The sequence below is a fragment of the Chaetodon trifascialis genome, chromosome 17 (assembly GCF_039877785.1).
Source record: "Chaetodon trifascialis isolate fChaTrf1 chromosome 17, fChaTrf1.hap1, whole genome shotgun sequence".
NCBI lineage: Eukaryota > Metazoa > Chordata > Actinopteri > Chaetodontiformes > Chaetodontidae > Chaetodon > Chaetodon trifascialis.
The window spans coordinates 6,695,895-6,710,127 of record NC_092072.1 but is presented as its reverse complement, the minus strand read 5'-3'; the positions used below and the strand labels follow the sequence as shown (position 1 = coordinate 6,710,127).

The 14,233-nt window shown below is 41.7% G+C and overlaps 1 protein-coding gene across 1 annotated transcript in view; it reads right to left on the bottom strand.

Annotated features, from left to right (window-relative positions):
* angpt1 (angiopoietin 1) overlaps positions 1-14,233 on the bottom strand; it is a 54,792-nt gene that overhangs the window by 7,595 nt on the left and 32,964 nt on the right. The window contains exon 7 of the mRNA XM_070985433.1: positions 10,617-10,783. Within this exon, the coding sequence (XP_070841534.1) occupies positions 10,617-10,783 (167 nt within the window). The remainder of the gene's footprint in view (positions 1-10,616; positions 10,784-14,233) is intronic.

Sequence of the window (14,233 nt, the reverse complement as noted above, 5' to 3'; positions counted from 1 at the left end):
GCTGCTGAGCATCACCTGGTAATTATCCGTCTGATGTAAGAGGCGATGAGATAAATTTGTATTCAAACATCTTGCCATCTCTTCACTCTGAGGATTATTACAACAAGCAGCATGTCCGTGGGACTGCTCAGCCATGACTCCCACGCTGAGTTTCTTCAGACGCTCGCTGCTCAACACACAAATCGAAAACTAATATGCAGCTTGGACGCAGATTTCTTCAGGGTGTGTCGCACTGTGAACTCACTCGTGGTGTGAATGGGAATTGCTGCATGCGGATCTGACAGTTCCTTCATCCCTCTGACAGCCCTACATATCACCATCAGAGCACGCCTTGCCCTAATCCACCGCATCAAACGCTTTTTCTCTTAATGTCTTTGTTTCTCTCACGCTCTCTCAGTTTCACTTCCTCCCAGCAGAAGAGATTGCACATCCAAAGCGCAGGACTGCAGCACCATGCCAGTGAGGTCCTGTTATTAAGTATGGTTCACTCTCACTGAAAGCAATTTCCTGAGTTCATTTCTGGACAACAGGGGACCACGGGCGTGTAGTGAACCTTGCACCCAGTTCGGCTTTTCCGATGAGAAAGTAACAAATACAGAAACACTATTTTACGTTTCCAGGAGATGCTGAACACTCTGTATGCACCTCCAGCCTCAGTGAAGCTCGTAGCTCAGAGGCATCAGGTTGAAACCCTCAAAGAGAGAGACTGGTAGACTCCCCAGGAAAGAAAGTCATTGAACGTGAAAGACTCCTGTATTTGGACAGCTGTGTAAATGGCTGCAGTGTGAGTGCAGGTCACAGTGGGGAATTCACAAAGCCACTAAACCAGTATGTGTAATCCTACAATGCAATGGTGAGTCATGCGTATAATCAGTGGCACCAAATGACCACTGGACATGGCAAATTTGGATAAGAGCCTGCGAGCACATTATCGGGGCAGGTTCCTGTGAACAGTGCGTCATTGTGACACATGCTGAAGTATTAACCGTTGTCTACAATTCAACAGATGTTTTTGGAGATATTTTCCAGTGAAGAGTAAACTCACTTCCCAAAGTGCTGCTTAACTCGAGGGTAGCATGTCTCACATCAGCTAATTCCTGGTTCTGAGGACTAAAAACATGCAGTGTCAAGGATGAGGTCTGCTACTGCTCTGATAAAGAACAGGCTTCGCTGCACATCTACTCTCCATTTTCCAAAGCTCTTACGATCTCTGCTGCGCTGACGAATCGCCAAGGCACATCATCAAGAGGGATTTTCAGGATGACGCTCTGACAGGCTGCTTTAAATAGTCAGCGGCTGTGTTTACCCAGTTCGCTGCATATTGACGAGACCAACAATCCCCAACTCATCTGACATCTGCAGTTTTCCCTGTCAGGATCCATTATGCACTCAAATGCTAAGTGGGGTAATCCAAAGATCGGCCAAGTAATGAACTCAGGAGGATGAGATGCTTTTCCCGAGGCCTGTTTCTAAGAATGAGAGAGAAACACAGACATAGAGATTGACAGAGAGATGGCGTCTTGTAATTTATGTTAATGAAATGTATTAGGGAACAGACATCTGCTCAGCCAGATCTGGGACTTAACAGGCAGATGCACGCTAACCTGATTGTTCCTGTTAAAGTAACTTAGTAATGCGATTCGTCAAGGCTCATTAATAACCAAAATATTGAGCTGTGAGGGGAATAATTTAGTTTTACTCAACAACACCTCTGGGGAGAGAGGTTGGTGTCCTGCCATCTAATTCCTCTAATATCCATTGGGGATATTTAGAAAGTCGAAGTAGCAACAGTGCATGTCATCATTCAGGAGTCATTTCACCCAGATTGCAAACAGCATATTTTCCCATTTTCCCCTGGTGGTATCTTGTCAGGCCAATTTCCAAAGCTTTTGAGACATCTGAGCTGAGACCTCTGCTGATCACAGCAGTCAACTTAAACTTTACTGGAGTCATAAAAGAAAGACAGCCAACAGAGCTAGTCCCCCTGTTCTGTATTATGTGGGAGGAACACAACACTACAGTTAAACACAGCTTTCGGTCAACTTTATAAGATAACAAGCATAACCAAATGCTAAGACAGCACCTCCTCCTGAATCTCCTCATTTACAGATCATTAGCTTAACATTTTCTTCCTTTAAATAATACTGGATAATTTTACCCTGAATGGAAGGAAAAAAATGCCGATTTACATTTGTGATAAACAATTTTTTATTCAATGGCAGCTTGGACCAACAGTATTGTGATCGATGGAGTCATGTGACTATGGCTTGAGTATCCTTCAGTACATACTAATTGAGTATATAGTACACAGCAGCTCAGTATACGATTTCGAACCACTTCATAGTGGCACTCAGCAGGTGTTGAAATAGCATGAGCGAAAAATAAGTTCCACTCGGAAAGTGGAAGCTAGTTAGCCTTGCCTGCTAGCTTCCATTTTCCATTGAAAACAGCATGATGGGTCATCCCACATGTTGCATGCTGCAAAGGGACAAACGTCTTGAATTAGGATAGCGGTTGATAACCAACACTGTGTGGAAAAAGGAAAGAAAAGCCTCTTGTGAAGATGTCAGGAACAAGATGTGCTCCAGTAAATCGGCCACCAGCATGTCAATAGATGTCAGCCAACTGCTGCCATGGGAAATGCCCACCAAGTGGCCTGCAGCTGACACACTCTTTCCACAAGTATGTCCAAAAACGTCATACTCTTCTGAAAAATGGAAAAATAGCAACAATTGCTGCAGTATAATTTTAGTTTGGATTTCCAAAAAACATGAAAATCCAAAATTCTGTTTGAGTTTGAGAGAGCGATGGCAGTATCCAGGTCAACTGGGACACAATACACAAGCCGTGCTTCAGCAGAAAATCACTCCCAATTAAAAGTGCTTGTTGCTAACGACACTTACAGTAACAGGGACATTGTTTCTGACTTTTTCAGAGATATTTATCCGATGTGTTTAGCGCCACAAATGAAATTCCACCATTTGTATTGCATTGGAGGTGGCTACAAAAGTCTCCAATGGAGATACATCAAAACATGGGCAAATAAAACCAAAACAATTTGCATGACTAAGTACTACTCGGATATGAGGGGAGGAAATGGGGTGAACCGACACCTTAAAGCTTTGATGCAGATTCAGTTTCACTCATAATGAGTCTGTGCTCTGGAGTGTAACAGCTACAAACTGTGTACGTGGGAAATGAGTCGTAGGAGGTTAAGATGAGGAATCAGATCACTGCGATATGTTTATCTGAGAGCACCTCTGAGTAAAACTAGGTTACCAGGATTGAAGTTTTATCCTACTGTATCTTAAAAACATTGTTGAGTTGAAATATGTGAAAAGATTAGAGTTTTGTTAGACCTCCTGCAACCTGTTGTCCCTATAAAGCACCTTCAGAAGCTGAGCAAACCACAAATCAGCCTTCGTATTTGTGAAAATGAATCCAAAGCAGAGACGTGATCAGTGAGGACTCCTCGGAGGTGCTCCTCATAAACATGTGTCACTTTCTCCCCACACACAGGAGGAGATGTGTTGGATTACAGCAGGCCGGTTCTTGGCATGGGGCCTCAGGTTTGCTAACGTGTCGCCTGTTTGCAGTCTTACTTTTTATCTTGACACTTCCCATTTCACAAAGCACCGCGTTGCTGTGAACAGAGGATATCGCTGTCATACAGTAACTTTATGAAAGAACTCCTCTGGAGAGGTTAGAGAAAGGCCATAAAACAATGTGTCTAATGGAATCTGTGTCACCCTGTACAAAGTTCACACGGTTCTTTGAAGAGCACGGCCCGACTCAAATGCTGAAATGGTGTAAATGATCACTATAATGTACACAAATCTGTCCAGAGGCTCGAATGAAAGTGTTTTTTTAAAGAAATATGCCACTTTTCATCTTTTGACGGACACAGTCGAGCCAAACCTGCTGGTGTTCTTTCATCTCTGTGCATGAAGGCGACAACTCAGTCAGCTGAGGGTCCAACACGTGCTGTTACACACCTGGCAGTCGTTAGCCTCCTGAACTGCAGTCTGATTGGCCCATTGCAGAGGTTAATCACCCTGACCAATCGTTGGGGACCTGCTGTTAGACAGCAGAGGTGTCTGGCTGATCTTGGCTGCTCTTTTGCCACTGGGTGTCATGTATCTCCACTGAGACACATGCACGCTGATGCAAACAGTATGTATAGATATATACATAGGTTAGCCATAGTGCATTTGATAACACAACGTTTTCTGCAGGAAAGTTGCCGAATAAGGCTGAACGAAGTGAACAGTTGTCTTCTTTATGACTCATGTACATTGAAAGGACATTTTAATCCCAGAAGAAGAGCTGAACTCTTTCAGTAATGTCAAGATGGAAATCTAAAAGTTGCTTTTCGTTCAAGCGACCATCCAGGTTATTGTTTTTGCACCACTTTCCTTTGAAAACCGCTTGAAATTTACATTTTTGTCCGGCTGAGCATGAGCATGAATTCCTGACTTGCACATTTGGAGCAACAAGTTCATCTTAGTAGCTTTTTCCACAGCTTTCAACTGTATCGCAGGACGTCATCAGCAGATGGAGTTTTGTTTAGTTGCCACAGAGATGGTTGATATGGGAGTTCAGTAGCTGATATGACTGCATCCATTTCACTTTCAGTCAACAGATCTTTCTCCATGACAACTGAGCAAACTCCATCTGATGAAGACCATGTGGTATGTTTGAATGCTCTGGTAGGTGGACCATAATTCACTTTGATTTCTTTGATTACAGATAAACTTTAAAATGCACAACATATTGTTCGTCTCCTGCCACTGATGCTCATTTCTTCTGACCTATACGAGTGTCGGAGCCTATAGCTCTGATGCTTTGTATCACTGGAAACTGTGGAACCTTACCCGTCCACGGATGAGATATCCAGTCCATAACTTGAGATATCCAAGATTATCTCAGTGTGAGTCTTGGAAAACAGAGGGGTCACCATGTTTTGGAATCCAAATCTCTGCCAATTTCTTTCCTAAATCCTCACATGAAAAACATCTCAACAAGATCTATCTGATTCCATGGGGAAATCTGGCCATTACCATATGGAGAAATCACTGGATTTAAGAACTTGGCTGTCCAAACAAAGAGGGATATTGAATAAAGATGTAATGGCTCGTTCAAAAATAAACATTTAAGTCTTGTCTTCGAGCTGGGAGGCTTTGCGAAACATTTTTTCTGGTAAACCTCAACTTGTGTCCGTGCATATATTTGAGTGCTGTGAACGTACACCTCAGAAAATTTTGGAAGTTACGGTTTTGTCTGGTGCCCAGGGTACTTAACTACATCTTAACGTGCACATTAGTGTTTAAGGTGCATTAACCACACTCAAACATTATGCATTCCTACATCTGTAGTGGAGCAAAGGATTTTTGGGACGCTGTGTAAACCATGAACAAAATGTGATAACTTGCTAATCTTCTTTGACATACACAGAACAAAGACTGTATATTTAATGTTTGACCTCATCAGCTTCATTGATTTTTGTAAACACCTGCTTATTCTAAATCTGATGCGGCAACACGTTTCAAACCAGTTGGGACAGGAGCAACAAAAGACTAGGGACTGGGGAAAACACCTGTTTGGATCATTCCACAGGTAAACAGGTTGATTGGTAACAGGTGAGGGTATCATGATTGGGTACGAAAGGGGCATCCTGGAAAGGCTCAGTCGTTAACAGGCGAGGATAGAGCGAAGTTCACCACTTGGTTGGATAAAGGATGTTACTACATGTTACTACACCGTTGTCAGCAAACACAGTTTGTTTACGATGACTGAATTCTGATTTTATTTACATTTCAAACAGCGTCCAAACTTTTTCAGACTTGGTTGGTATCCCCGATTAATGACAATCTACCTGCTGCCAACTACAACATGTTTTAATGAATTCAGTGCTGTTCAGTATATCTTCAAATGTTGTACTTAGTGTGTCTCTTTCTCTTTTTTCCCTCTCTCTCTTAGGGTTTTATTATTCCCATACTGCAACAACCCTTATGTTTTATTTCAGGGCAAACTTGACTCTTGCATTATTTAGGAGAAAAATTACACTAAATGCCACATCATTACCCACATTTATTCTATAGCTCATGAGTGGGCCTCGAGTCCAGTTACGGTAAATCAGCCACCGGAGGGCTTGCCAACATCCAGGAAGTTAACATGTACTTAATTTGAGCATTTTCAAATTTCTGAGCTTTCATAGCAATGATCGTCAATTTCGTCAAATCTTTATGCAGACAATGCTGTTTTATTCTTGATACTTCTGTTCAATTAGCCATAGAGAAATTACACCTGTCCCCTAATGCACTGCAAGAGGCTCCGCTGTCTTCACCCCTGACATGCCACTTTTTGGTTTGTTACTGGAAAGAATTAACAATATACCAGCACACTGAATAGGACAGTTCAGTTGCTCTTTCCTGGCTGAGTGACACAATAATCCTCAGTATTTATTTATCTACAAAGCTTGTGTCAAAAACTTCAACATGGAAAAAGTGACAAAGCCACCTTTAAATCGAAACACTGCTCTGTAACTTCAAGACCATTCTCAAGAATCACTGTTTATCTGCAGGAAACTGTTTATCTAAGCCGGCATTGTGTATCATTCGTTTCAGTTTGTGGCTCTTTCTTTTCTTGTTATGTAACTTCGTTTTTGTGTAATGTGCAATTTTCTTCATTCTATGCCATCGTTTTCCCCCTGACTCAGCACTATTTTTCTTTTATTCAGTCCATCTGTACTTTCTTTAATTAGTCTCTTTTTTGTGTCTTTTTGCTATTTTGCTTTCTGTGTCACACAGGTTGACTTTTGCTTTACCCCGTCTATTCATATTGATTTGTAGCACAAAGCCCATTTTTGCAGTGCACAAACGTTGATAAATGAGGGTGATTATCTGCATGTGTTGATCTGATGGCTATCGTTACAACAATATTTGCAGGTCGTAAAATTTTATTTTTATTATTTTTCTTTCTGCAGTCCATGCTGTATCAAAGCAACCAAATTAGCTATGATGATAGGGGACTTTTTCTGTTGTTTGCAAAGACAGTAACCTCTGCAATTATGGTGACCCCACTCACAATGAAGAAAAAACTGAAAGAGCTCATTTCACAACATTATGAGGTTGTGGTTCAGTGGGAACCTTCGTGCTCCGGTCAACCCAAATTTACCCCTCACAGTGTTCCTCCATAAGATTTGTTCGTTCAACATTAAATCAACATTGCTGATGTCAGCTTACACTGTGCAGATGTGGCCAGCGATTTGATTTCTTCTTTCATTTTGCTGCTATTGCATCAATATAGCTGTTTGATCTAACCCCTGTTGTAAAGCTTTACTTCTGAGGGCATTTTTTCAGTAGGTTCTGCAAGGCCAGTGCATGGTAGAAATTGTGCATGGCAGATAGTTATCGTTTTCTGTTCCCCAAACTGCTCTGAAGAACAAAAGTACAAGCCTTGGAAACAGAGGTGCATAAATAGGTTTTGGAAAAGTTCATAGTCAAACCAAAAATTACCCACAGTGCAAACCAAAAGATATTCAGCCAACTATCAGAGAAGGAAACCAGCAAACAATCAGATGTGAGAAGCTGGAACCACCTTAACAAACAGACGGGACAATTAGTCAATTAATAAAACGAGAGCGAAATGAATGGCAGGTCCAAACTTTGAGCACTGGTAATAAATATGGCATTTATTCCATGTCCGTGATTTCATTTCTAAAGAATTAGGACCCAGCGGCGTATTTCACAGGAGAATGATTGCACACCTCCCTCTGTTTCTCTGCAAGTTGAGTAATTTCCATTTCATAGGACGTATATATACAGTAAATCTGCATGAAACCAAGAAGCTGGCAGCAAGGCAGATATTTTTTGGCTGCTCAGTATTGTTTATGACAAATGGCGAGTCGTGTGCTTTGTTAATATGTAATATCCAGTTATTCTACCTGGTTTCCAAGAGGAGTTTTTCAGTTCGTGGCCGTGGTCATGTGCTTAGGTTCCTACAGTGTACAGTGTGACAGAGAGAGGGAGAAACAGGCACATTGACTGTACAATATGAGGTCTTTATAAATGTTTATCTGACTCACACTGACGCACACTTTATTCCAGTAACCCGCCATGTATGACAGAAAAAAATCCAAAACCAACTAAAAGACAGGACATATCACTTGGAGCTATCTCTTCTGTTCCAGAGCAGCAAATGCAATTTGGGGAACACGTCGCCGATTGTTTGACGTTGGAAAGGAGGGAGGTGCCAAAGCAGAAAGAACAGAGAACGTGGCAGCGTCGGCTTGTTTGGGACCAGGCCATCTGGTTTGTTTTGGCCCGTGTTTCAGAGAGGCAATGTGTGATTATCATACCGCAACTATTTTTCAAGAACAAATCTATTTATAGAGATCTGTGTGTCGACTGGACTCCTAAACAGTGCAAGCCTGTATCCAAAACAGCCCAGAATGGTTGGGGATGTCCTTTGCCTGCCTCAGCGGGTACAGAAATAACTGTTTCCCCAGTTCAAAAGAACAAAAAGTCAAGTGTAGGATGTTAAGAATGTGTCTGAAACCCAGGAAAGGACGACATAAAAGCAAGCGTGAATGCATGTGCGTCGTGTAAATGAGAGCTGCAGAAGAAGTTGGATGGTGTTGGATTGCGGGAAGCTAAATTTGCTTTACATTTTGCTAAACTCCTTTCCCTTAGATTCTGTAAAGTGCACATTGAGGTTACCAGCACTACAAATACACAGGCCTGCACTCCACATAGGTGCTGCATTCGAACCAAAGCCATAAAGACTAAAGGTAACCAGAGAAGGAGTTTCTCTCGGTCCTCACATTGCGGTCACACAAAACCCCAATTCTGCATTAAACTCAAAACAAAAAACAACTTGATCTCTTCTGCTTGATTGAAATCCATTTCCCCAGTTCTCAGGGAAAACCGCAGAGGCCACTCCCGGTACAAGCTCCTCAAGACGGAGACCTCGTAAAGTGAAACCCCTCTCATCGCAAGACAATTCGGAAGATTAGATATGGCATCGAGCCTAACGGCCCCCCGCTGCAGGGAAACACTTGAAACTTGTAATCTTTTCTGGAGCTTAGGTGCAAGGAATGGAAGGGCTGAGGTAAAGGCTTTTAAGCCACAGAATCTAATTCCTCATTTCGTCATTCAAAGCCGAACACAAGACATTTCGCAACTAAAGGGACGTCTTATCAGAGAGAACCAGCCATCCAGTGAAAGCTGCAGAATTGAAGATGTCAGACCTTCTCCTCTGAAGCCAGCAATTGCCTGGAACTCGGTGGAATTTGCAGTAGTTTTCCACATCTGAGAGGGCCAAGCATCTGCCATAGTTTGAGGCCTGTTATCATTAACCCCCTCAAAAGAAAACAGAAACCTTCGCCCCCACAACACACAAGGACAAAGCGTCAATCACAGGGAAGTTTGTAATGAGGAGACGATGACAGGCGATACATTTGGTTTGGAAGGAATTCGCAATGAGAAAAACTTTGCCACAGACTTACATAACAGGATTGACACGATTGACGTGTCTGGAGGGCTCACAGTTACTGGCCGAGCTTAAATCTTGACACTTTTGCACATTTTGTCTTTCAATTAAAGTGTGATTACCTTATATTTCCTCCTTCCATCCTTTCTTCAGGTGACATACACTCAGGACAGTTTCGCAATCTTCTGATGGGCAGCGATCAAGGCGACTAGAACAAAGATGACTAAAGGCTTGTCTATGCAAGAGGTATCTCAGCCACAGCTTTTAGTCATCCATCTCATGCGCCTCAAATGGAACAAATACGCTCCTATTTTAATCAATGCAGCTGTCTGCACAAGCCTGGTAGACTTCATTCGCACTATAGGCGTCTAACCACGACCTGAAGCATATTTTCTCCTTACGCTGAGCAACGATTGTGTGTTGTTTCTGAATGATTCCTCTGTAGCTTCATCTGCTGCTTTCACCACAAAGTCTGCAGCTACGCTAGCGGTTCTGTGAAGCTGTAGTTGTTTTAGGCACAGCAGTGCTTTGAGCAAAATGCCAATAACCTCATACTGATGTGGTCACAGTGACAATGTTAGCATGCAGTGTAATGTTTAACATGGATGTTTAGCGTCCTCGCATGTAAACATTTGCTAATTAGCACCACACACAAAGTACAGCTGAGGCTGATGGGAACATCATCATCATCATCATCAGGTTACATCAAAGTGCTGGACACATAAAGTTAAGGGCGAACCAAAGTTATTATAACTCATCCTGACGGGGACTTGAATGTTTGCACCAAATGTCACGGCTAATTCATCCAATAGTAGTTGAGATGTTACAGTCAGAGGTGGAGAGACTGACCATCAGCAGAGCCATGCTACTAATGCGGCTAAGAACAATTTGTTCTGTTATGTGTAGATTCATCCATTTATTCATATTTCACCCTGATGTCTGTATCACTTTAACACATGGTGCAAATATGAGGCTGGAGTTCAAACCACCACTGAAATTGTGCAAAAACACATCCAGCCCTGAGGATATTTACCCGCCACCGCGAAAGGCTGGCTGTGTGTTCCTTGTTTGAAAGAACAGTCGTTCCCCTCTGTGTCTACTAGCAGCAACATGAGCTTTTTTACCTGTAGTTTTGCTTCTCGCTGCCGATTTGGAAGCGGTCATAAAGTGAGAAGGCCTGGTGTCCGTCCCAGTCTGTCAGCTCCACGCGGAGGGCGTACTGCCTCTGGCTGGTCAGCTGGTAAACGTACTCGTTCCCCAACCAGTGCTCTGCAGACATGCTCCCAAAGCCCTGCAACAATGGAGGGTTATTCAGAGTTATTCGCTGCTATCGCCTCTCTTTTCCTAGAATGATAAAATCTCAACACTGGAGGATTGTGGAATGGGTGGGAAGGAATTTTCGAATTTATTTATTGATTTATTTCTTATCAATCAGAAATAAGATCAGAACAAACGGTTCCTCATAATAAATAATGTGGTTGTTTATCCATCAGCAGAAGCAGCAGATTTTTTTTTTATTCCTAGCCTCTCAGTCTGATTTCTCCAGACATGAGTGAAAAAGCTGCACACATTACTCACACTGTGTATTAACATATTTTATGCAGTTTTAAGCATGCTCTTTGGCTTGATCCTGCACGTGGATAGACTTACCTACCTATAAAAGTCTCTAAATTGGTACCAGCTGAAATAGACACACACCTTTTTCCATTTGTCTTCCACTCAAGTCACACATGTTAAACTCATTATTACTTTAAGACTTCTTTCCCAAAATATATACTGCATGCACGGACACTCCTTCAAACAACTGCAAAGGTTTGTATTTGATTTGATCAGAGAGGCTCCCGGTCACAGGCAAAGTGCTTCTGACAGCAGCAATATCACAAAGCAGGATGACATTACAGCTCTGACAGGATAGTCTGGACCGCTCCATTAAAGACGGGGAAAGAGGGGGGGTAGAGTGGGCGAGGGAGTCAAAGCCAGGGAGAAGTCTGTGTTTGTGCTGAGCGTGTGTGGTGATGAGAAATGGGAAGGAGGGAAAGTAAATATGGGGCATTCCTCTGGCCTTAGGCATGTCCTGCCGAGTGGGTGGAAGAGAAAGTGACTGGGGCCCATCGCTGCTTTCGCTCCTTTCCCCCCCCTCTTTCTCTGCATTTGATCTCACTCCTGATGAGATGTTCCCTTCTGACTGGCTTCTCAGCTCGATCCAATGCCTCCTACTGTGACCGCGATTTATCTCGAGAACCCTGGCCGGAGGAAAGGCTCGGAGTCGAGCTCTGTTGACGGTTTTCCTTTGTATAGTTCCGGTGCTTTGTGATCCTTCACACGCAAACCTGATCTACATCACTCAGCTCAGACAAGATGAGGAGATGGTTAGTCATATTGTTGGACAGAGCGCTTGGTTTGCATTTCAGTTACACTTGCTAAAATCACTTTGTCTGGGGAAAGAAGTAATTGTAAAGGTTGAGCACTGTAAATCTCAGGAACTGTTGCGCATTAGAGAGATAAGCTAGAATTACACTGAGGGTCCAATAATAAAACAGAAATCCTTCTTTGTCTGACGTACTGCGTCAGACAAGCTGATGATGGCTTTTGTCAGCACCAGCTTTCATGTATTTATGGAAGCACTGTAACCGAACAGTATTTAACAATATTCATCCTGTAACAGTGACTACATTTACAATAATTGTTTCATACAATCGAATCTTAAGTAGGTTGGTTAAGTATGCACAATTTAATTTATGCATAACCATTTATCCATTTGTTTAGTGAAGTATTTCAACTGTTATCTGTCATTTTTAGCTGCTAATTTCACCCATGTATCCTTTACCTTTAGCTAACCACTTCAACTCTTTATCAAATGCTTTTGCCAACAATTTCAACTGTTAGCTCATTACTTTCAGCTAACTATTTCAATTAATAGTTAGCTAATTAATAGTTTCAATTAATTCATTACATGTGGCTATATCTATACTTTTGGTTAATGACTTTAACTACTTATGCATTAGGATACTTTTCGATAACCATTTTGACTGCGTATTCATGACAATTTAAATTTTTTGTCCATTACTTTTAGCTAACTATTTCAACTGTTTATCATTTAGGCTACTTTTCGCTAGTTATTTCAATTGTTATACATACTTTAAGCTAACATTTTAGTTGTCAATTCATGACTTTGAGCGAACTATTTCAACTGCTCTCCATTTGGCTGCTTTTCGCTAACAATTTCAATTGTTTGTCCATTACTTTTCGCTAACGATTTCAACTGTTTATCCATTAGGCTACTTTTAGCTAACATTTTTAATTGTTTGTCCATTAATTGTAACTAACTTTTTCAACTATTTAGTCATGCTTTTAGCTAAACGTTCCAGTAGAGCAGTGGCTGGGAGTGATTGCTCTTTAAGATGTTTAAATGAAAGTTGTGAAAATAATTTGTAGGATCTCCAGTGATGTGTGGTCTACTGGTAATGTAATTATGACCATTAGATGGTCTTATGATTGCATTTTAATGTGTGCACCAAATCCCTGTTGCCAAAATCCACTCCATGGTCTCGCAAAGAAAAAGCATCTCCATTTTGACTGAAAGATTTACGAATCCTCAAAGCCTTTTAAATCTATGAACACATGCCTACCGAGACCAAGAATGAGAAAATTAATAACACAATAAAACACCATTGATCAGCTAGAGTCTTTTAAGGCGATGAAAAGGAATACTAAGCCCTTAGATCAGCGCTGTGAATGTCAGCCAAGGTCCACGAGTGTGCCCTCATGTACTGTAATGCACTCCATGCTCTCTATAACACCTGTTTAAAGCTGGAGGGTTTCCATGTCTGCCTCATTGGTGCTTACTTTTTAGGCCTCACATTGCCTTTATTATTTTATCTTCTTCTCCGTTGTCCTTTTTGCTCTCCTTCTCTTTTATTATCACTTTTTTTTACCATTCATTCACCAGTGTTCAGTCCCAGTTAAGTGCTTTTATTTGATCTAACTTGGGAGCTCTCAGGTCTTTGAAACTCTCTCCCATTGATTCCTAAACTGCACATCAAGAGCAGTGGAGAAGGGAAATAATTAAAGTGGAAGATTACAACGGATAGAAAGAACATAGTCCATTTCACAATAAACGCACAGCTCGTGGAAGGCGCACACAGGTGACTTACACAGTAAACACAAGCAGTGCAACTGCCAGCAATAATAAATCCAATTACTATCTAAACACAGCTTAGGATGAAAATGTTAACACTCCCAATGCAAATATGCATAGATTTCTCCTTGATGACAAACAGATGAAACCGCTGGCACAGTGCTATAGAGACTAAACAAATGTGTTGTTTTTACATTTAGGTAATAATTTCCTGTTGGAAAAGAGGAAGAATAACAGCATGTCACCGAAGCCTCGGCTGAGGAGCGAAACAAGTCTCAGACACCCTTGACAATATTGCTAATACAAAAACGAAGGAGGAGCTATTGCTGAAGAGGACGACGCTGAAACTTTCCAAATGGTCTTGGATCAGCGGATCCTGCCTCTTATTTTTCAGCGCGTTCAATGGTAGCCAAAAAGCACACTCGATTTGTCATAATATCCCTGCGGAAGTGTGTTTTTGAAACAGGATGTGTTGCTCATCGCACAGTTTCGTAATTTATGCTTAATGGATATGAATGAGTGTATTCTCCAGCTTTCAGTCTGTGTGTTGAGTCACTGTCTTGTCTTTAAAGACCCTCTTTTATCATCTTGCTCTTAATAGAT